General features: G+C 37.5%; 1 protein-coding gene across 1 annotated transcript in view; it reads left to right on the forward strand.

The window, feature by feature from the left end:
• The window catches only part of TGFBRAP1 (transforming growth factor beta receptor associated protein 1), a 32,650-nt gene extending 12,856 nt beyond the window's left edge, over positions 1-19,794 (forward strand). The window contains exons 4-11 of the mRNA XM_032679751.1: positions 1,775-1,857; positions 8,105-8,446; positions 9,788-9,845; positions 11,138-11,281; positions 12,267-12,410; positions 13,759-13,918; positions 15,687-16,120; positions 16,712-19,794. Coding sequence (XP_032535642.1) covers positions 1,775-1,857; positions 8,105-8,446; positions 9,788-9,845; positions 11,138-11,281; positions 12,267-12,410; positions 13,759-13,918; positions 15,687-16,120; positions 16,712-16,900 — 1,554 coding nt within the window. The 3' untranslated portion in view covers positions 16,901-19,794. The remainder of the gene's footprint in view (positions 1-1,774; positions 1,858-8,104; positions 8,447-9,787; positions 9,846-11,137; positions 11,282-12,266; positions 12,411-13,758; positions 13,919-15,686; positions 16,121-16,711) is intronic.
• Positions 19,795-22,181: the final 2,387 nt, after the last annotated feature.

Raw genomic sequence — 22,181 nt, forward strand, 5'->3', positions numbered from 1 at the left:
ATACTAGTCAGCATGGTGAGAAGACTTTCCCTGTAAACTCAAGCCAGATTTTAAAGTTTTTCTGCTGCCACAAGATGCAGATATTTGTAGATTGAAATCCTTTAGCAGTGGCCTTAAGAATGTGACTAGGTGGGTATTCATCAGTTCACAGATTACTGTGTATTGATGTAATAACACTATCAGAAATCCACAATATTTTTACTAGTTTATGAATTAATCACCTGAGGGAGTTTTACTTTATAACTGTAGTTAAATTCCCTTTTAGGTTTAGAAACTAAGTTTAGTTAACTGTGTATTTTGAATTATTACACATGAATGTAAAACATTAATTCATATAAAGATGTCATGAAATATTGTTCATTTAATTTTATATTGTTATATTAATTTTATATTTTCATATTGTCTGAAAAAGTGTGCCAGATAACATTTCTCTTTCCCCTTCTCTCCTCCACACTGGGGAGTCAAGAAAAATCCCACAGAACTTTACAAATCAATATATTTCAGTGGCTTGCTAATTACCAAGATTAAGTATTTCCTTAAGACTAACCATTAGTAAAGCATGACTAAATGGACTGAAGCCAAGCTTTTCTCTTGGTAAATCCATAATCTTTAATCAAGGTGAAAAATCATCAGTTACAGAATCAATCCACTGTACTCGAGGTCTGATGTTCTTTCGTAATTTCTGCCTGGAATGTGTTCTTATTGTGTTGTAGTTTCTCAGGGTATTTTCATTGAAAATGGTCTTTTTTAAGTCTGTTTTAAGTCTGGCTTCATGTACAATGTGAAATGTTAGAAAGCTCTATATTCATGAGCAAGTTGAAGGGAAAAACTGAAGGCATGTGGAGGTAGCTGGGTGTATTTGCCAAAATACCAACATTGTCACAAACAGGAGATGCTTTGCAGAGCACAGTTAAGGTTCCTTGCTTTTAGTAGTTCTCTTTTGCTGTTAAAAATATTCTAGGCACAAGGATTTCATTTAATCTTGTGTAATTGATTGACCATTCAGATTTAATAACTACCTATCATTTAAAGTAGTTTTTATGTTCTTTTTCTGATGAACTTCTTTTCAACATTTTCTGTCTAGATGTGACTTTACCAGTAAAACTTGATAACAAATAGCTTTTCGTATGTTTTAGTTGTTTTTTAACTGTATTTTGATCTACATTGCATAATTTACTTCATATTGGATAAGTTGAACTGCTTTGGAAGTATTTTTATTTAAAAAAAAAAAATCAAAATAACAAAAGTCAAAATTATGGTCATCAGCTGGGGGTGAGACTGAGAATTTCCAGCAAGGTTGCTGCAGCAATGAGATGACACAAGAAGGAAGTGGCTGTGTGTGGTCAAGTGGGACCATCCGTGGGACCATCCTTACCTTTTTTTTTTTTTTTTTTTTGTGCTTACTGAATCATGGAGAACTTCAAAGATAACCATTGACTTTTACATTTACAAATAATTCGAGCAGAAACTTGAGGCAAGTCATTATGTGAACAAGAAAAATTCAACTTACTGCTTGTTGACTTTGCTTTTAATAAGGACTCCTGAGCAGTGTTGTGTTCACACACATTTGTGTAAGAAACTGAGTCTGGGCAGCAGATTCAGTATGTACATAACTTAAAATGTAGAGGATCAAGGCTTTATTTTGCATGTGACTTGACAAGTGTGGTTGAAGATCATGTATTCAGTGTTGTGGCAGGTAGCTATTGCAGTTGGAATTAGCATTATGTAAATACAAATATAATAAACCTTTTCTTTCCCCCCTTTTTTTTCATAGGTAATGTACAAACGAATCCTGCAGCAAGCAGGTTTTATACAGTTTGCACAGCTTCAGTTCCTTGAAGCGAAAGAACTCTTCAGGTAATTGTGTGACAAGAAATTTATTAATTTACCTTCTTTAAATAAGGAATTAGTGTTCTTGGTTTTAAAAGCTTGAATGGCTTTTGATGCAGCTGTGAGTTCGCTGTGAGAAAATGTTTTTGTTGGGGGTAAGAACAGAGTAACATTGAAACAACTTTATAGCTGAAGAGTTAATGCAACTGGTTTTTTTCTTTTGTATGCTAGCATACAGTAGCTTTAGATATTTGAGTGTTGTATGCATGGAGATTTTTTTACTTTATATCCATCAAAGTCAAGGCTTTATTATTGAGCCTGTGCTGTGATTTAGAGCATGAATATTGCTTTGGGGTTTTTTTAAAATACTTTTAACAAAAAGGTATAATTTAAATATTAGTTACAATTTAAATACTATTGATACAAGTGCTCTAACTTTTTTGAGGATGCTGATACTGAATTTGTTGTAACACTTGTTCTGCTAGACCTTTTCTAGAAAGCAGATTGATTATTTGTTCTTGAAGTCTGTATTAACTTTCCCTGTTTAGCCATTTCAGCAGTCACATGTTTATAAATTGACTTTGGTATTCCACTTGCATTAAGAAAATTCCCCTAGCTATCTTTATTCTACCTGATAATTTCATTTCTGCTAGCCATGCCTCATTCTGTGATGGGGCACTGTCTGTTGTTAGTGTAATCCGTGCTGACTACATAAAATAACTCTCCTTGTTATCTGCTGAAATTCAGTTTAAACCTACGTAGAGTCTATGGAATAGGATAAAGCTTAGACAGTTTTCCGTATGTTGTAAACATGTACAGTGTGGGGAAAAAAGTTGTCCTTGGGTTTATGGAAATGCATCAAAGAAAAGATTTTGGGGAATTCTGCTACTGATGAGGGACTTCGCCATTTTACCTCCTGCTCACCAGTGTAATGGGAGACAATGGGCTTGAATGGGCAGTGTACTCTGAGTGAAGATGAGGGACTGACAGGAAAGGCCTGAATAGTGTTTATTCGCAATTTCTTCCAGCCACAAACGCTTTCTGTATCACCCTGTAATTTTTGTCATTAGTGAGCAACCTGCAGTCTTCCTCCACCCTTATAATCTTCCACACGCACTGTGTATCTGAACCCTGTGTTGTGTATCTGGAGTACAATCTGTACATAGTTGGGAATCTTTGAAAAACAGTGAGAAGAGGAAAATGTATCCTGCAGGGAGCTCCACCACCTTGTGGAAGGAGTTCAAGATCAGTTATGCAGCCTCCATCCAGCTATCAGTCCATCTGACAAATAAGCTTTAGTGAATAGGATTGTGGGAACTCCTCTACAGAAACAAACACGCTTCATGAGAAAACATGCTGTCCAGCCATGAATTTGTAGCTGAGTCAGCATTCCAGGGTGTTCCCTTCCTCTAAAAGCTGCAACTCAAAGCAGAACAACAGTTCCTGAATTGCTGATGTCTGCTCGAGGAGGAAAGCCAGGATAAGTTTTTCTGTGCTTTTCTTCTGTCCAGGCATACATAAACTATTCAGAGTATTTTGGGGACTCTAAAAAAGCTTGTTATGGAATCTAGGTTCCTTGATTTTCATCCCTGGTGAACACATCCAATTAAAGTAGTATCTGGGTGTGTCCTGATACACTCTCAATCAATCTTGTTCATTTTAGACTTACTGATGCTCAGAGGAAAAATGGGAAAGATAATGGCAGTCTGTGCAAATACTTCCTCCCATTCCGATGTGTTACACGGCAGGTGTTGTGTTAATAAGAAAGAACTTCAATCTTAGTGCAAAAGGGAAACTTGATACCTATCTGAGAAAAGATGGGTTTAAGCAGTGAAACAAAGTGACAGCAGTACATTCAGGAACTTGGTGGGATTTGAGCCTACTTCTGGACAAATATGAAATGAGATTATCTCACTACTCAGAAAATACCTATCAGTTACAGATTAGCTGGGGAAACTACTATATTGGACTAAAGGTCTTTGTTTTCTTACATCAATTATCCCTCTTGGATAACCTTGTCAAGAAAGAGTTATATCTAATGCTTGAATTCTTAATTCTTAAATACTGAAACTTTTAAGAGGAATACTTTGCAAAATTCCTTGTGGTTATGCTGATACTTCTGAATACTGAAGAAGGTTGACAAAAAGGAAGTAAGTGATAGTTTTATTGAAACTGAAGTAGCCAACAAAGGGAGGAGAATTTTCTTCAGCTGGATCTGTTAACCTTAAACTGAGTGAGCTGTCACAGTAGGGCTTCTTTGGTCTGACAAATTCTGTTATAAACAATAACAGAATTGTGTTTGTGTTATGTAGCTGTGATTTATATTTATGCTATTTCACGTTACTATCATTAGAGGATCAAATGCATTTAGACCAATCAGCGCTGATTAGCAGGCCATTTGCTGAATTCTAGATGTCTTACTTAGGTATTGGCAACTGTCACAGTGAAACCAGTTCTCCTCAGTGTTTTTTCACTGATTAGATGTTGCTTACATTCTGACACACCAGATACTTTTCTAAACTTTGTTGCTCTTTTTAACAAATCAAAATGTTAACTCTTTTCATGATATTTCTGACCTCATGAAACCTATAGAGAGACCTTAGGAATAAGTGTCTCCTACAGTAGAAAGGTTAAAAAATTGCTGGTACTTATGCCTTGAGAAATAAGAAGTAGGGACAGTGTAAGATTTGCATCTTAAATGATTTGAGAATTTAAGCTTCTGTTACAGCCAGTGGGATCTGGGCAAAATAGTTAGTACTGTAGGCTTCTTTGACATCTCTGATATCTGTAAATATGAGGGTCTGAATTTAGACCAAAGTTTCCCGAAAACTTGTAGATTCTACCTGTTGAATTATTTGTATATATGAAGCCCAAAAAGAGCTAATGCAGAATTGATTGAAGGGAAGTTGTCTCTTAACATTGATGACTCAATTGTCTTGAGTTTGTTTTCTAATGTGAGGTAAGTTGCTACCTATATTTTGCTAAACCTGAGATGTTAGAAGCTGAAGACTCGGATGTGTGTTTCAAAAGAGGTGACGTCCTTTGTACGTGCTCTTAAATGGTTTTGTCCAGACGTGGTGGAAAGAGCCACAAGACATCCACAGATCCCAGAAGCCATAAGCCTTGGGATGAATGTTAGCCATTCATGCATTGTTTGGTCATTGTTTGGTATTTGCTATTTTTCCTTAAGAAGCTTGTGGAAGCCTCTTTCTAAGGAGGCTGCTTGATTTCTGATTGCCACTGCTGTGGGGAGAGCAAAACTGTATAACATGAGCTTGAATCAGACCTGCTGAGAGAACCACTGGTGATTCACAGCCCAGGCTTTGGGCTATCCCAAGCTGGAGGCTGATTCTCCTCGAAAGCTATTTTTCCTTTTGGAAACAGATCATCATTGAGGTCAGAGTCTGTGAAGTCAGAGGTGAAGTAGCTGACTACTTTCTCATCTAGGAAAAGTTGGATGGTAAGATGAAAGGACTCAGAAGCTACTGTAGAAGTTGGAAAATGTTTTAAAGCTTATTATAAGGGGCATATTTAAATATAGCATTTTTTAACTTCATCCATCTGCATGGTCATAGTGTCCATCTCAAGCTTAGACCACCTCCAAATACTTGACAGCATAGCTTGCAAGAGAATGAATGTTTATACGTGAATTTCTCCAAATTTATTGACTCCTTGTTTCTGCACGAATTTTGAGTAGCCTTTGGATTTTATTCAAGTTATGGGTTAACTTTTGTTCTAAAATGAATCAGGGAAGAACCTTGGAGCAAAAAAAAAAATCTTTCTTCAAATAGGGTTAGTTTTCTAGTGTAAGACATATCATGTAATAGAAGGTTCTCAGGACCTTCAGAGTAGTTGGACTAGTCAAAACTGCAGTTAGATTACTGTAACAAGTTCATACTGAAAGCTCAAATGTTCTTTGAGCCATCAGGTCACACCACTGACAGAACTTGCTACATCTTTGTTATTCTGCCTCTTAAAAAAAAAAAAAGTCTTCATCTCCTTGTGAGTTCCGTCATAATGTAGATCTCAGAATTTCTAAACCAAATATTAAGTCTGAAAAGAGGGTCTAAAAAGACATTTCAACTGCAGAAATCTGCAAAGTAGGCATGAACACTTCACCCTTGGAAAGAGGTGGACCGTTCTAGTGAGGAGGTGGTTTTTAGGCAGTAGGAGCTCTGTGTATGAATCGGAAAGACCTGCTGGTCAAACCTCTTCTCATGGGAAGGCTTCTCATATTCAGATTTTTCTATATTGTGGTCCTCTGTTGTCCATGTTGCTGTTCCTGTGCTTTGCAGTCGCAAGGTTCTGGAGTAGGATACTTGCTGCTTTTAAATTTGCTGTTGCTGCTGTCTCCCAGCATTTTGTTCTTCTGCTATAGATTTTTGTAGCCAAAGGATAGTATTAAAAAGATGTTCTAAACAGGTGTAGTCATGGTGATGCTTTCCACTAGTTCATATTTCCTGGATGCTTTTGGAACTGTGTCAATGGCAACAAGTGAACAATGCAGAGCACGCCCCACTCTTCAGTTACCTTACAACAGTAAGGAAGGGATGAGCCTGCTTGTGAGGAGGATGTTTCACACTTTACGGCCTGCAGAAATCTGCTGCTTTGGCTACTTCTGGGTTATAACTTGATCCTTTTGGAATTCATTCCAATCAAGGTTGTGAAGAGAAAGTCTTTGAGTTTGCTGATCACTATATAGATAAGAACTATTTTTGAGGAGTTTTATTTGCAAAGGTGTAGTAACAAAACAGGATTTCTTTCAGAGAACTGTCAAGATCATTTTGATCTTTTTTCAGCAACAGTATCTCCAGCATTTCAAGAATGTTCGTTTTTAAAGGTGAATTCTGAATAAAAGCTTTTGACAGTGAACTAAAATATAAATCCTGATGTCTTGCTGTTCTCCTGAAGCAAGGCCTGGGAAGACAGGTCATTCTGGCTGTGAAAATTAGGGAGTTGTTTGCCATAGGTTGAAAAAACAAACAAACAAACCAGAAAAACCCCAACAACCTGTTGTGGTCTGGTTATTAAAATTATTAAAAATGCCTCTACTTGAATTAAGGTGCAAAGAAGACTAGATGCCAAAGTCAGTAGTATAGGTTTTATTTAATGGTAAATGTGAGACAGAGAAAGAGAGAGAGAAAGAAAGAGGAAAAAGGAGTTGAAGGGGGGAGAAGAAAGAGAGTGACAGAGATTAAAATAGAAAATGTATCACCACTGTGTGTAACCTGGCAATGTCTTGTTGGTCCAGTTCTTCTGGTCTTCTTGGTGGTGTCTCCCAAAAACAGAGTCCAATGGATTAGTATACATCCAGGAGATGCCAGGCACCTCCCATTGATGGGATGGGAGGGGCGGGGGGGAAGCTTTGCAGTCTCTTGTAACAGACTTTGGACTCTGGGGGGCGTTTTGGGGGTCTTTGGTGGTTTATGACCCCTTCCCAGCTGCCTCTCATGTGAATGTCCCATGTGTACCTGGTCTTCCTGGGAGTAGTGGAGGTTACTGCTTTGGTTTAGTGAGGAGAGATTTCACCATCACACACCCAAAACCCCTCTCCCCTGCCCCCCACTGAGCTCAGCTAGGTTGGATTCTTAGCACAGAGACATTCTTTCCTGAGTCTTGTTTACCTCTCCTCAGACCTGAGATGATTAGACAATAGTCCTATCTCAAGTTCCCAGTAACAGTCCAAATTCCAGTCAGGAGGCATTGGGGGGTGGGAGAAAAGTGCTTGGTGGCTGCAGACAGGCTGCTGCTTTCTTGCAGTTTGACAAAAGTCTTTATATGATTTTGACAATGTTTAAGACATAAATAACATTCAGTCCATTGCACAACCACAACCCAAAAAACCCCCCCATTCATTTCATTCTTCTATCACAACATGCATTATTCAAAAGCTTGAGGAATTTCAGTCTAGACCTAAAGAAAAATGTTTTGCATGGCATATTTATATTACAGCTTGCTGCTGGATAAAAGTATATGTGCCCTTCAGCTGTAGGATGTCAAAAGCAAAAGGCTAGCCAGTCTCCAAATTCTTGGAGGTTCCAATGTCTAGAGAAGGAAAAAGAATGATAAGTAAAACAAATAAAGAAATAGCAAAAAAAAATTTCCAGATTTGTTCTGCATATATTTTCTCCAGCACAGAAGACAATAGCTTTCAGAAACTGACAACTTGTTAGCGTCCTGACTCTAAGCATATGTGAGCACACATCTTTTTTTTTGTGCCTATGTATACTTTTTCTTTCTTTTTGCTTCATCTAGTTTGACACTGTAATTGCAGAAGCGGCCAGCTTGATGTCCGGGAGCTGATCTCTCTCTACCCCTTCCTGTTGCCTACTTCCTCTTCATTTATCCGGTCTCATCCCCCTCTGCACGAGTATGCCGACCTAAACCAGCTGACCCAAGGGGACCAGGAGAAGATGACAAAGTGCAAACGATTCCTCATGAGTTACTTGAACGAAGTCCGCAGCACTGAGGTTGCCAATGGCTACAAGGAGGATATCGACACTGCTTTACTCAAGCTATATGCAGAGGCAAATCATGAAAGCCTGCTGGACCTGCTAGTTTCAGAGAACTTTTGTCTTTTGACAGATAGTGCTGCCTGGCTGGAAAAACACAAGAAGTGAGTGGATTTTTTGACTATTGCGCCTTCGAGACCAGAGGGAAAAATCTTAGATGCTACTGGCTTCTAGAACAATGTGTTCAAGTACTTGCAGTTTCTGTCTTTATAGATCCAAAAGACAACTCAGTCTGAATTGACGTTGTTAGCATTTAAAAATATTGATGAAAAGCTATTGACTGACAGTCTGAGGTAAAGGAAATGCATGGTAAATAGCGAGTTCTCCATGTAAAATTTTCTGTATCCAAGAAAAAAATAAAGAATTGATACAAGTTTAGGAGAAAAAAGTGAATTGTTTGCCCATGTGATAATGGGAGACCTGAATGGCTGCAGTAGTTGTACACAAAATGAAGAGATGCCTTAAAGCATGCACTGCATTAGATAGGAGCTATTAACCAGTTAGCTGTCTTTAAAATTGTTGCTTATTCAGGGAAGGAGCTCTTACTTTTGAATTGCATACTTTGTGTTCCCACTGATTCACCAAAAGGAGGTTCCTTAAGATTTGAGTGCAAATGACTTCAATTCTCTGTCAGCAGGCAAAGAATTGACAGTCATTAAGCAGGAAGCATTATGTAGTAAATGTGTAAAATACAAACTCCAGTCCTAGGTAGTATGTCTGTTTTGGTTTTAATTTCTTTAAGCTTTAAATTGTGTGGTGCAGTACCACTGTAGTACAGTGGTAAGGCAGAGTCTTTAATTGTGGTTATATTTAGAGTGATTTCATTTATTTCAGGTGTTTTGTTAAAACCTCTTGGCAAATGTGGTTTGCATGGCCTCTACTTTTGTAGATGTGAATGAATATTAGAACATTGTCTCATGATAACAACCATCGCAGAACTTAGTTGTATTTTTCTTACAGTACACAAAAGCCACTCTATAATGGCACTGTACAGAGCTCTTCTTTGCCTGACTTGACTTTGTGCTGCAGTAAAGAAAAAAAACGTTTCTGATAGTAAAACAAGGGTTTAAGTAAAAATATAGTGAAATTTGATTTAATGAAAGCTGATTAACTATTGGAGGAATATCTATTTGGAGTTATGTGTTAAGTCTTTCCATAAAATTGAAAGAATGGCATGGGAAATATCTGTAATTTGGCACATACTTTACCTAAGTTGGATCTAGTAACTGGAAACTGAGAGATAGGAGCGATGGAGACACATTTTTAAGGCAGAACTTCTCTCCTTCAATTCAGAAAAACAGCCTATAGAGACTTGTTCAAGTGTAGACATGGCTATGAACATGTCATTGTAAGCAATTATTTGTTATACTCTGTGCTAATCCATCCATAATTAAATCAATGGAAAAGTTCTAGCAATTTTAATATTATTTTCTCCTTCTTTACAGGTATTTTGCACTTGGTCTCCTGTATCATTACAATGGTCAGGATGCTGCAGCGCTTCAGGTTAGAATAAAGCTTTTACTGTCATCTGTAAACCATTCCAAAATAGTGATTTAGCTCTGAGATAAGTCTGAGGTGTTGATTTATCTGTTTGAAAAGTTGTAGTGTGTATGTATACATATATATATATATGAGAAACTTGAAACTTATACTAAGACTTCCTTGAATAAATTAATATGCTAGATGTTAAAAGTCTGAAGAGCTTACTCAAGTTGACAGCTATTTAGATGCATGTATGCTATTTAAAGCAAAACTCTGCACACCAGAACAAATGTTTGTATTCGTAAAAGATAGACAGAAGTGCTAAAATAATCAAGTGATCACTTTAAAAGATATTTATGGGACTTCAGAAGTATACCCTGTGCTGATTGATCTGTGTACACACAGCAAAACAGTATTATAATCTTTATGGCAGACATGGACAGCAACTGAGAGTCTGTTTCCTTATCTGATGATGGAAAGTGAATGCATTCTGCAAGATCTTAAGTTTCAGCTGGGTTATTAATACCTCTGGGGACCCTCCATCTGATGTCACACAGTAATTTTGTTTTTCCTGTCTGCATAACTTCATCTAGAGAAATTAGTAAATTCTTGATGAATACATAGCATGTATGTTTCAGACCACATCCAGTACCTTAAATAGTTTGCCTTATTGTGTGGCTTTTGAGCACATTAATCATAGTAACCCTATCAGATGCATTCAGGTCAGTTGTGTAAATACTAATTGCCTGAGCAGAAAACCAGTAAGGACAACAAAGGCAATTTGTACTTTGTCATGTGCAAAATATTTTTCTTGATGTTTCAAGAAACAAGGTTTATTGCTAAGCTGGTCTTCTAGATATGGCCCCTTTTTAATTCTGATTATGATGTATGTAAAACCAATATCATATGGTACTTGAAGTTCTTCAGTAACAATGAAAGAAGAGCAAAAAGTCAGGTTTTCTTCTAAGGTGCTTGTATACTTGGCTTTTAATCTTGCACACATGCAGAACACATGAAAAGTATACTGTGCATTGGAGAGAAGGACTTCTGATAGAAACTTTTTGTGATTAGTGTACCTCCTTCAGTCACTCTCAGAATGAGAACACACACAATATGGGGTCTGAATTGGGTGAATGTGGCAGGTGCAAGAGAAGACTGTGACAGCCAAAGTTTAGTGACCACTGAAGTTCCTTGCAATTGGTGTTCCTGGCAACTCTTTCTAATTCCACAAATCTTGTAGTAACTTGCATAAATTTTGAGGTGGAAGAGTTACATGTTTTAAGCACTTTAATATGTGTATGTTTTTGTTGCAGTTATGGGTGAAAATAGTTGATGGAGACATTGAAGATTCTACACGTTCAGATCTCTATGAATATATAGTAGACTTCTTGACATTCTGCTCAGACCAAGACCTTGTGTGGAAGTACTCTGCATGGATTTTACAAAAAAATGAAGAGGTTTGTGATTGACATACTTTTCACAGAACACCAGTGTTTCTCTGCAGTGGTGTTTGGGTTTTCCTTGGTGTTGGTCCTTCCTGCTAGTTAATCGACCTTTATGCAGAATATTTAATGCCAGTTAAATAGTGATCAGCTGAAGAAAACTTCCATGTTCTAAGTTCTTCTGAGTCCCTCTCTTGACAAGTGCTAGTGATAACTGCCTCTTTTAATTCTGAAAACAAAGTTTAGGGCATTCTGTACAGTGAAAAATGCAGCATGTCTTCTGTTTTCTTCATACTGAGTAAGATAATTTTCAAATCTTAAAATAAGTAAATCAGTCACCTAACAGATTAATTCTTGCTGCTACTTCTTTTTTAAATATACTCCATTTAAATATACGTCATTGATAGCAGAATCAACTTAATCCACCAAAATTTAAAAAAAAAATAAAAATTGTAACATCATTGTGGTGTGCTGTTAAGTGAGATGTTTTGATCCTGTATTAAAGTGTCTGTGCTGTTGGAACTTGTCACTTCCTGATCTGTATTAATTTAATTTTGTGCCATGGCAGATTTCTAAACTTTTGTTTTGGTCATTACCAAAACAAAGCAAGAAATCTCTTGCTCTGTGTCATCACATGTGAAAAGGATTAAAACATTCTGGTTTTAAATTAAACTTTCTTGCTGCAAAGGCTGAAATCTCTTGTTCTGCAGTTGTGCAAATCTGTTCAATACTCTTTGTGGCTGGTGGAAGTTGTGCCCAAGCCAAGATTTTTAGGCTGGACGATGTATAGATTACAGATTGAGGCAGTGGAGATAGGAGTGAGTGAGATCACAGTAAGCACAGAGTAGTGTAATTCTGTGGTATTGAGCACAGTTTTTTGTTGTTTATCTTCCTGAATAATGCACTAACTAATCCAACACTTCTATTACCTTTTCATTTTAAATACTTATTTATTAAAATGGTTGCCACTGAGTTCCTAAATGCAATTAACTCTTTCTAGGTCGGCGTACAGATTTTCACTAAAAGGCCTTTGGAAGAACAGGAGAAAAACATTAATCCAGATGATATCATCACTTGCCTTAACAAATATCCTAAAGCACGTGTCAAATATCTAGAGCATCTTGTACTGGAAAGAAAGATAGAGGTGAGTCCTGTGAGAATGGTAAAAGGTAGTAATAGGATTTAGAATGCAAGTTATGATCAGCAAGCCTGAAAAAAGGCAAAGGCTAGAAGAAATAGGCATAATATGAAGTCTTTAAGATGTACTCAGAGTAGGGTAGGAATGGTTTTAAGATTAAAGTAAACAGTGAGGAGTGGATAACTGCATTATTTTGAACTTTTCAACTCTTCTGATGACAAGACAGTTACCTCCCCTCAGAGTCCCGGGGGGTTTTTTTTGCATCTGATTATTGCATCCTTTTCTGTTTCATTGAGGCTCAAACCTCCTGGTAAGATCATAAAAAAATGATTGAGCAACTGCTAATCCTAGTGCACTGTGGCAGCAGTATATTAAAGTTGCTAATTCAATGTTTTGCTAGTAGGAGTGTTTGATTCTGTCTGTCTGGAGAGATTTGAGCAATTAATGATCAAGTTAAACCATGCACCCCTCACTGTAGAATTCCAAACCACTCTAAATATTGAATGTCCAAAAGATGCATTCTACAAGTCCTACGTGACAATGTATTCTACCTTTGGGTTTTTTAGCACAATACAAAAGCAGCCAAACGTTGTTGTATTTGGATATGAGACATTTTAAGCACAGGAGAAATTACTTTAACCTGCAAATAAAGCAAGGAAATGAACAGTGGAAGAACTTGGCAGAAATGATGATCAGTTCACTAATACACATTCTTCAAATACATGTGTTGAATCAATAGTTTCCCTTTATCTCTATTGCAAATATGTCAAGGTGTGTTACACCATGAGTGATGAAGGTATTGGTCTCTGATATCATGGATATTTTCAAACGAACTTTTTGAGTTATACATGATGCCTTGTAGACTATTTGTAACAAAAATAATTTGCGATGAAATCTACCTGCTAGTAAAGTCTGGCTTATAGATCAGTTTGGTCTTTAGAAATTACTAGGTTCTTGTAAATTATTCAGATCGAATGATTGAGAGTATTTCAAACAGTCAAATCATCAACTTGTTTTGATGAATATTAGGTAGTGGATAACAGAAAAAATACTGTGCCTACAGAGTGCTCGTCTACCTCGGGTAGCTCTGTCTGTCAGATTTTATTGCAGAAATAGAAAAGATCAAAGAACATACCCGAATATGAGGAATCCCATGCTTAGAGGTATAGTGTATGTTGTGAAGCTGGTCTGAATTCAGTTGTCTATCTGAATGGACAAAAGACTTTGTGATTAATTCAAATGAAGTAAGTTAAAATACATTTTTATATAATTAAATAAATATTCATCACTATTACTGGGGGAGAGAGGAAGTTGTCTTTACAAACCGAGCTAACATTGTTCTTTTCATCTGTAGAAAGAGAAGTACCATACTCATCTAGCTGTCTTGTACTTGGAGGCAATAACTCAGCTAAAATCTGAGACCACAGATAATTGTACAGAAACAACTGAACTGCTGTTTAAATTACGAAGTTTACTTCAGAAATCTGATCTTTATAGAATTCGCTTTATTTTGGGTAAGTTGCATGTTGTCTGTTAGGAATGCTGTATGTCATTTCCAGCAGGAAACAAAAGTCCTTGCAAGGATATAAAACTGAGAGATCTGAGGTTTCTAGGTGTGTGTGCTTGGTGGGCTGTATTTCTAACAGACACAAGTTAATTTAGAAGTCATATCACCATATAGTGTTGTCCATGATTTCCAATAGCCCAGGAGGTACGATCATATGCTTGGCACTGCACCAAAGACCGAATACCATAACTGACTAGAAAAAATATCTTCATACAATTGTTGTAATAGTGGTTTTCTTAATGATGAGCATGTAACTTCTGACAACCTTTTGCAAATGACAGTTTATTTATTTACAAGTTCATTTTTAAGCAGTCTGTTTTTCAGTGAATGGAAGTAAAACCTGGAGGAATTTGATTATCAAGGAATTGTTTGTTGTCCGTAACCTTGAAACTCTCACCCGAAAAACTGGGGTTCGTGTTAAACAAAAGCATGAGCATCTTTTTGAGTGAAAAGTGAAACATACATCTTACTGTTGGTGTAAGGCAAGCAACAGTTGAGCTAAATCTTTTCCTTGGTCAATGCTTATAATGGTTAATTTTTAATGTTTCATCCACTGGTTTCCAAAACACACTGCAATTAAGAAGTCATGCGTTTAAAGCCTCTCTGGTATGGAGGATGATGGCTGAAGGATGAAAGGAAGGATGGAATATTGAATGAAGGGAAGTGACTTGTTATTGCACTGAACGACGTTAAATGATTTTTTTTTTGAAATTCAGTGGAAAAAAATCCAGTGGGTGTAGAAATAAAAATAACTGAGTAGCAACTAAAATAATTTACCAGTGTTTAATGTTCCCTTGCCTTTCCAGACAGCAAAATGTTATATGACAGATAATGTACAAGTATAACACAGTCGTTGAAACTCTTGCTCTTTTTTATCTTTTAGTTTTTAAATAAATTTTTAAGGGCAAGACTTACAAGATTTTTTTTTTCAAGTAAGAAATCCTGTATTTCAACTCTTAATGTTACTTGGAAGTGACATCAATGCAAGGTAGTGTGTTCCTCCTTGATAACCAGAATATTATGTTGAGAAAAACATTGTATTTCCATACATTTTATATAGGCCTATGCCAAATCTTTATCACCTTTACAATAAGTAGAGGATTTTCTACTTTATCTTGAAATACCAGATGAACTTGTCACTCCACCTGCCTATTGCTGACACTTAAACTTTAAACTGTCAGACTGGATTAAGTGTTTGTAGTGTCCTTTTCTTAAAGGAAAGTGCTATTTGATCTTTAGTGGGTTTTATGGACTTTATTTTGTAACTTCTTGTAGTATTGGGAGAAGCAGAGCTTAATATTGCAGCTTCATCTCATGGTTTATTATACATGGTAGCAGTGTGTGCAGAAATGTGCAAGACTGATCTGCTAGAATTAAAAAGATGCCAGGGACAGTGGCTTATCACCTGTTATTTAGTAATTTTTTTGTCCCAGATTTTGTGGTGTTCTTTTCTTGGAGATGTGTTTCCATACATCTAGGCACTCCTGTGCTTACGACCATCTAGTTAACAGGGTGGTGTTGGGTCATGGGTTGGACTCGATGATCTCAGAGGTTTTTCCACCCTGGTTGATTCTGTGATCTGTCCTCTCTATAGTTGCCAGCACCCCTGCAAAATAGCAGGAGTTGGGTTCTGGGGGCTTGTTTGCATTGACTCTGGGAGAGGGAGCAGTTGTCTATTCCACTGAGCAAATATTGCCTTATTTCTCACTTAACAGACAAAATCCAGGGCACAGACCTTCATATGGAAAGTGCGATTTTATATGGGAAACTAGAAGAACATGAGAAGGCTTTGCATATCCTTGTCCACGAGTTAAAGGACTTCCATGCTGCTGAAGAATACTGTATATGGAACTCTGAGAACAGAGACATGCAGTACAGACGGAGGCTTTTCCATATGCTGCTGTCAGTGTATTTAAGTCCAGGCACTTCGGACTGTGCACTAGTCATGGCTGCTGTGGATCTCTTGAATAACCACGCTGCTGAATTTGATGCGGGTCTAGTTTTGCAGGTGGTGCCTGACAGCTGGTCAGTGCAGCTCCTCTCCCCATTCCTGACCGGAGCAGTGAGACGAAGCATCCACACAAAAAGAATGACTCAGGTTGCACTTGGCTTAGCACAAGCTGAAAACTTAATTTACAAGCATGAGAAGGTAGGTTGCTGGGTTTTTTTAAATGGAAGCACTTTGAAGCGTTACAGTTGAGTCCTTTGATATATAATAATCAGAAGAAATTTGAAGAATTAGGACAGAAGTTGTCTTCGTGTCCTTGGCGCTTTTATTTGCTGCATTTATTAGGGTTTTTTGCTATGACTGCTAGATTCAGAACTAATTTTATGCTCTCCCTGTAAAACAAAAGGGAAGATGTGGGACTTGAAATAGGAACAACCTTGGTGAGCTTCTGGGCTGAATGAAAGTGAATCTACAAATTAGCAAAGTTATTGCAGAAACTTTAACAAGTGTGAGTTATCATTTCTTTTGCTAGGAGGGAGACCTGTCAAAATTTGTAAAAAAATTTATCCAGAACTCAATATTAGTTGAAGCTTGTTAGTAGATTTCATTAATGGTAAATTCAGTTGTGAAGCTTTCTTCTTTTCCTAGCTAGGGCAGTGTTGCTTAAAGCTCCCAGCAGATACTTAAAATTGTTTTTGTTTTGTCCATTTGGTACAGTTGAAATGATATGCTTCATCATTTTCCTTCCTTTCTTGCTAGATTCATATTTGGAATTGTTTTCTCTCTCTTTAGGTTAAACAAAGAGGAACCCCCATTCTTCTTTCAGAGAAAAAAGTCTGTCAGGTGTGCCAAAATCCCTTCTGTGAGCCTGTATTTGTAAGATACCCAAATGGGAGTGTGGTCCACACGCACTGTGCTGCCAACAGACATCTGAATTCAAATGTGACTCATCACTCTTCCAGCTCCAGCAATCAGACTTGAACTGTGTTCCAGTCCCACAGGTTCCCATGACTTACACCCTATTGAAAGTGGGCTGGAGAGAAAGGATGAAGTGCAGCTACTTTAAGTATAAATCAAGATGGACAGCTAGTTTTTTGGGTTAAAAGGAAAACTTCCAGTAAATATGAAATATTGCCACTTATCTTTCTGATTTCTAATGAATGTAGATAGAAAAAAAATTCACTACCAGACATGGAGAGGTGCAAATATGGGCTCTTCTGTATATAGGAATAAACACTTAAAGAAAATGAGCCTTTTCTTCACAGTCAGGATGAATGTTATGGAGCCAAGGCAAACAGTTATTTTAAGAACTGTCACTTTGCACTGAATGTGGTGTTCATAAGTTGGTAGAGGTGGAGATGGCATCTATTGAGTTGGAATTCTTGAAACATGACAGGACAAGATTGACATGGTGCAGCTTACCATCAAGACAGAAACGTGTGTCAATTATAATGTTTGCTGCAGCATGTCTTCTTTTGGGCTGGATTCTCTTCCCCAGGATCACATTATGAAGTTCATTTTTTTTTACTCTACAAAATGTTGGGTCTTGATGCACTTTTTAGTACCTCCCTCCCATCCACCTATATGGAATTTAAATTTGAGCACTGGTCTGTTGGTTTTCAGCTCCTGCAGTTACTGTAATAAACTGAGTGGAAGCTGACAGCCTCAGTCACACAGGTGTGCTTGGAAGAAGAAGAAAAAAAAACAAAGATTGTCTGGTCAGACTGTAGTCACTTTTATATGGGGGAAGAGACCTTAACTTTAATATTGATTTATTTATTAATATGCAAATTTACTGTACATACAGTTGAATAAATTGATCTTATCATTGTAGAGTTTCTTTGGAGGATTAAGATGTAGTTGATACATAAGTGTACAGATTATGTGCAAAGTGTTTGCTATAACATAACTTAGGCAGGTTGGAACTTCACAAGAACAGGTTTTAGTCCTTGTTGATGACTTTGTGCAATCAAAACCACAGAAAGAAGGTATAATTGGCAAGAAATGTACAAAAGTGCACTACAGGGGTACTGGATTTGTTATATTCTACTAAACATTCTGTAAACTAAGTTTTTTCAAAGAACAACACAAACTCCTTATTTAACTGCCCTCATCTGTATTCACATTGCTATTTAACCATTTTAAAGCAGGAATTTAAAAGAGGCTGCTTTCCCCAAGAGAAGCCAGAAAAATGACAATTTTAAATAAAAGTTAATATTTCAAAGTTAAAGCATTTCTTTTCATTCTGTAAAGCTCTAATAAATGCTAAGCTTACTGACCAGCATGCAGCTGCTTCCCCATTTCAGCATTCCAAATCAGTGGAGACTTACAGCAAAATGGAATATTGTGCATGGTACTTCATAGAATTATAGAATATGCTGAGTTGGAAGAGATCCATCAGAATCACCGAGTCCAACTCCTGCAGGACACCCCAAGGATCACACCACATGCCTGAGAGCCTTGTCTAGATACAGTCTCCTTTTATAGAAAGGTTGGCTTACAAAACTGCCTTCTAAGTGTAGTGCTGCCTCCAAGAAGGGGCAACCAGACCTAAATCCAGGGGAAAAAGATATCCATGTCTTTCTCATAGAATCATACAATGGTTTGGGTGAAAGGAACTGTAAAGATCACCTACTCTAACCCCCCTGCCAAGGTACATGGGTACAAAGTCCCTCTCTGGCTCCCTTGTGGGCTCCCTTCAGGTACTGGGTGGTACTATAAGGTCTTCCCAGAGCCTTCTCTTCTCCAGGCTGAACAACTCCAGCCCTCAGCCTGTCTTCATAGGAGAGGTGCTCCAGCCCTCTGATCATCTTAGTGGCCTTGCTCTGGCCTCATTCCAACAGGTCAACATCTTCCTTGTGTCGAGGCCCCAGAGCTGTACAGAGCACTCGGGTTGGGGAGGACTTTACTTTAAAGCAAAAGACCTTTGAATCTTTCCTGATTTTGAAATTAGGAAAGTATAACTCTTGTGTTGAATTTTATTTATTTATTTTTAAAAACCCAAGTAAGGAATTTTGTAGTGCTTTCTACTAAGATATGTAAGCCATATTTAGTGAGAGGCACTTACAAAGAAGTCAGGTATGGGTGTTTCTGGCTCAATTCAGGCTTGAGTGATTCTGCTTTGGCACTGGTATGAGCAGACTATCTTGTATTCGTGGGTTTTGAACATTGTGTATACAACTGGCAATGATGACATAGACAAATTTTTAGTCCTTGGTCCTCAAAATATTTACTGATAGAGAAGAAATGGTTTTTACAAAGACTGTAAGACTTGTGTGCAGTAGCCTGCAATTCATAAGAAATACTTTCATTTGCTACCAGCATCCTCAATGTGCTCTTTGTTCTATTTAATAAGGAGTATTAAAACAAAGACCCTTCTCCATGATTTAGACTAATTCTAGTCACCAGGTAGTGATGAACTTAGTCTTGTCAACTGCTGTTGCAATGGAATAAAGATCATATCATTCCAGACCACAGGAAAGTTCTTAATTTTTATTGCATGAAAAGGTATGTCTGTAAAAGATTAAACAATCTTTTCTTAATATTTTTTTGCAGATGTGTGTTTTGGCTAAAATGCAGCAGAAATAATAATTGTTCTGACATACAGAACAAATACAGAAATTAGAATAATGCAAGGTAGCATATTTGCAAGCATAGGTGTTTGAAAGTGTGATTAATATTTAAATTGGGGGCATCTAATTCTTTTAGGTCTTCCCCCTCCCCCGAAATGTGGATTTGAGAAGTATTGACATTTCATTCATACATTGTTACCTGTTTCTTTTTTAAATTTTATACTGGAGCTCATTTGGATGAATTAATATGGAAATCCCTAGGTAATAAAAGGAAAAAGAAAAAGAAACAATGTGAGGCTGAGGCAGAGCAAGAGCTCAGCAGGGAGGTGGCAGGAGGACAATGCTCTTCCACTGTGTGTGCAGTTGGGATACTACTAGACGAGTGGAGATGTTGGCCTATGTCAGAGTGGTATGTGGTATTCCATACTTTGTCACCAGGAAATTTGTGAAAGGTCTGCATTCAAATTTCCTTAGGTAGGACAACTGCAACACCCCTTGGGTAAGAACTTCACGCTGGCGAATGAGTTAATTTCTCTTTTTATTTTGGCCCTGTCAGTTTGTTCATTCTTGGTTTATGTACGTGAAGTCCTGGGACAGCATTGCTACTGTGTTAAGTTCTGGTTATGGCTGCAGCAGTGTGGAGGGAATGACTGGTCATCATCATGGCTGGGCTTCACGAACGAAGATTTGGGGAGGGCTCTACCCACGTTTGTTGCAAGCGCATTGGTGGCTAAAAAGGCCAATACAAGATTGACACGTCCGGTTGCAAAAGGCACAGCAGAAAGACTCCTTAGATATGGTATATTCTGCAAGGCACGATTCTTTCTGCATTGACTGGTAATCTAGCTATTAATTGCTGACGATATGTGAAGGAGGAGAGGCAGGAAAGAAGAATATTTCTCTGACAGTCCTTCTAGTTTGGATGTTAAATGCTTTCTGGGACTTTAAGCTTGATGCAATCTTTTTATCTACAGTCAGGCAATGTGGTGTCTTAGACCTGCCCTTGGAGAGAGGAGATTGTCAGAATATTTCTTCTTAATTTAGCTGTTGCTAAATTGTTTGTAATTCATCTCTGTCCCTTTTTCCAGTGAGTCTCCTCCAACTTTTATGTGTGAAAACCAAAACAGAAGTGCAGATAGATTTATTTTTTTTTAATGTGATAGTGTGTCTGTGATTCAGGACATAGTAACGAAGATTAGTCTTTCATACAGATGCCTCTGCAAATACTGAGACGTGTTTGCCTAACATGTAGCTTCTACTTATTGAAATATTGTAGCTCTGACTTTTTTAGCCATCCACTGTTACAGTTGATGGTACCTACAAAAAGCACTTGTTAAACCTTCTTCTACCCTTTCATATCTCCGTGCTTCCTCACGTAAAAATTACCTATGATACGGATATGTCATCATATGCAGTTTTTCCTTCTTTAAGCCAAAAAGAGGAAAAATCCTGATGAGAAAAAGTTGCTCAGAATCTGGCACTGTGCTCAAAATAAGATTCATGCTGTACATTCATGAGAAAGAATTCAATTACATCTTCATTTCTTCTATTTACATGGATAAGTTGTCACATTGAGATCAGTATTCTTATAATATTGTCAAAATCTGGAGAAAATAAGCATTTGGGATTCGTTACACAGAGCACACCACAGGTACCTATGAACTGCCTTCCTCAGGCAGCCCGTACTGTGGTGACTTGGGTGTGCTCAGGAGTTCAGGTTACAATGATAACTTCTCTCTTTGATCCCCCTGCTCCCAGTCTCCAGCAATTTTCCAGCCTTTGTTATCTTTTCTAGCACTTAATTGACATGGGTATAAATCTTGAGAGGTCTGGGGGACTCTTAAGCACATTTGTCTTCAGTAAAATGTCTCTTTTTTACATCAACACCATGAAACCCTACTAACCTGAGCTGTGGAAAGGTGGTGGTAGGGATGGAGTATGTGTGTGTTTTCTGAGAACTTTATTACATGTTTAAACACACAAACATTATCCTGACTGCTGAGTCTTTATAACATCTGTTCTTTGCAGGACTCCTGTCCTGAATGACATTGAAAAGTATTTTGCATCATACAGTTCTATCAAGAAGTAACTTTTTATTTTATAACTCTTCCCTCTATTCAGCATGGCTCTAAGTGTTTTATTAACATCCTGCTGTTCATAATAGGCAGCAACTAATAAATTTTCATTGTGAGCTCTCTTCCTATTGCCTATATTTGCTAATTAATTTTTCTCTTGTTGTACAACACTTTGGGGCTTATGCCTTGTGAACACTGGTAATTAAATGTGCTGCTACTTTTTAAGGGAAAAGAAGAAAAGAAGTTAATGACATTCTGTAGTGTCTGATTGATTGCAAAACTGAAGTTCCCCTGCAGTAAATTTGTTCAGGTGGAAATCTGTACTGTTAAGGCTTTCAGACTTAGTGGTTATTTGGTGAACATATACAGCAGTATGTGAAATGTACAAATGTATATATATGTTGATTTTTAATAAAAAAAATCTTTTAATTATGTTTGTTGTTGATTCATAGATCTGTAGACCCTGGAATGTGAATGGCTAAGTGAAGGGGAAAGGTTTTCTAGTGGTAAATAGAAGATTCATCAGGGTGACTGACACAAAGGGTCGGGTGAAGAGGCTGAATTACGCAAGTGCAGGATGTTAATGGAAATAAGCAGATGTTCTTAAAAACCAGT

This window comes from Chiroxiphia lanceolata, chromosome 2, assembly GCF_009829145.1.
Source record: "Chiroxiphia lanceolata isolate bChiLan1 chromosome 2, bChiLan1.pri, whole genome shotgun sequence".
Classification (NCBI taxonomy): domain Eukaryota; kingdom Metazoa; phylum Chordata; class Aves; order Passeriformes; family Pipridae; genus Chiroxiphia; species Chiroxiphia lanceolata.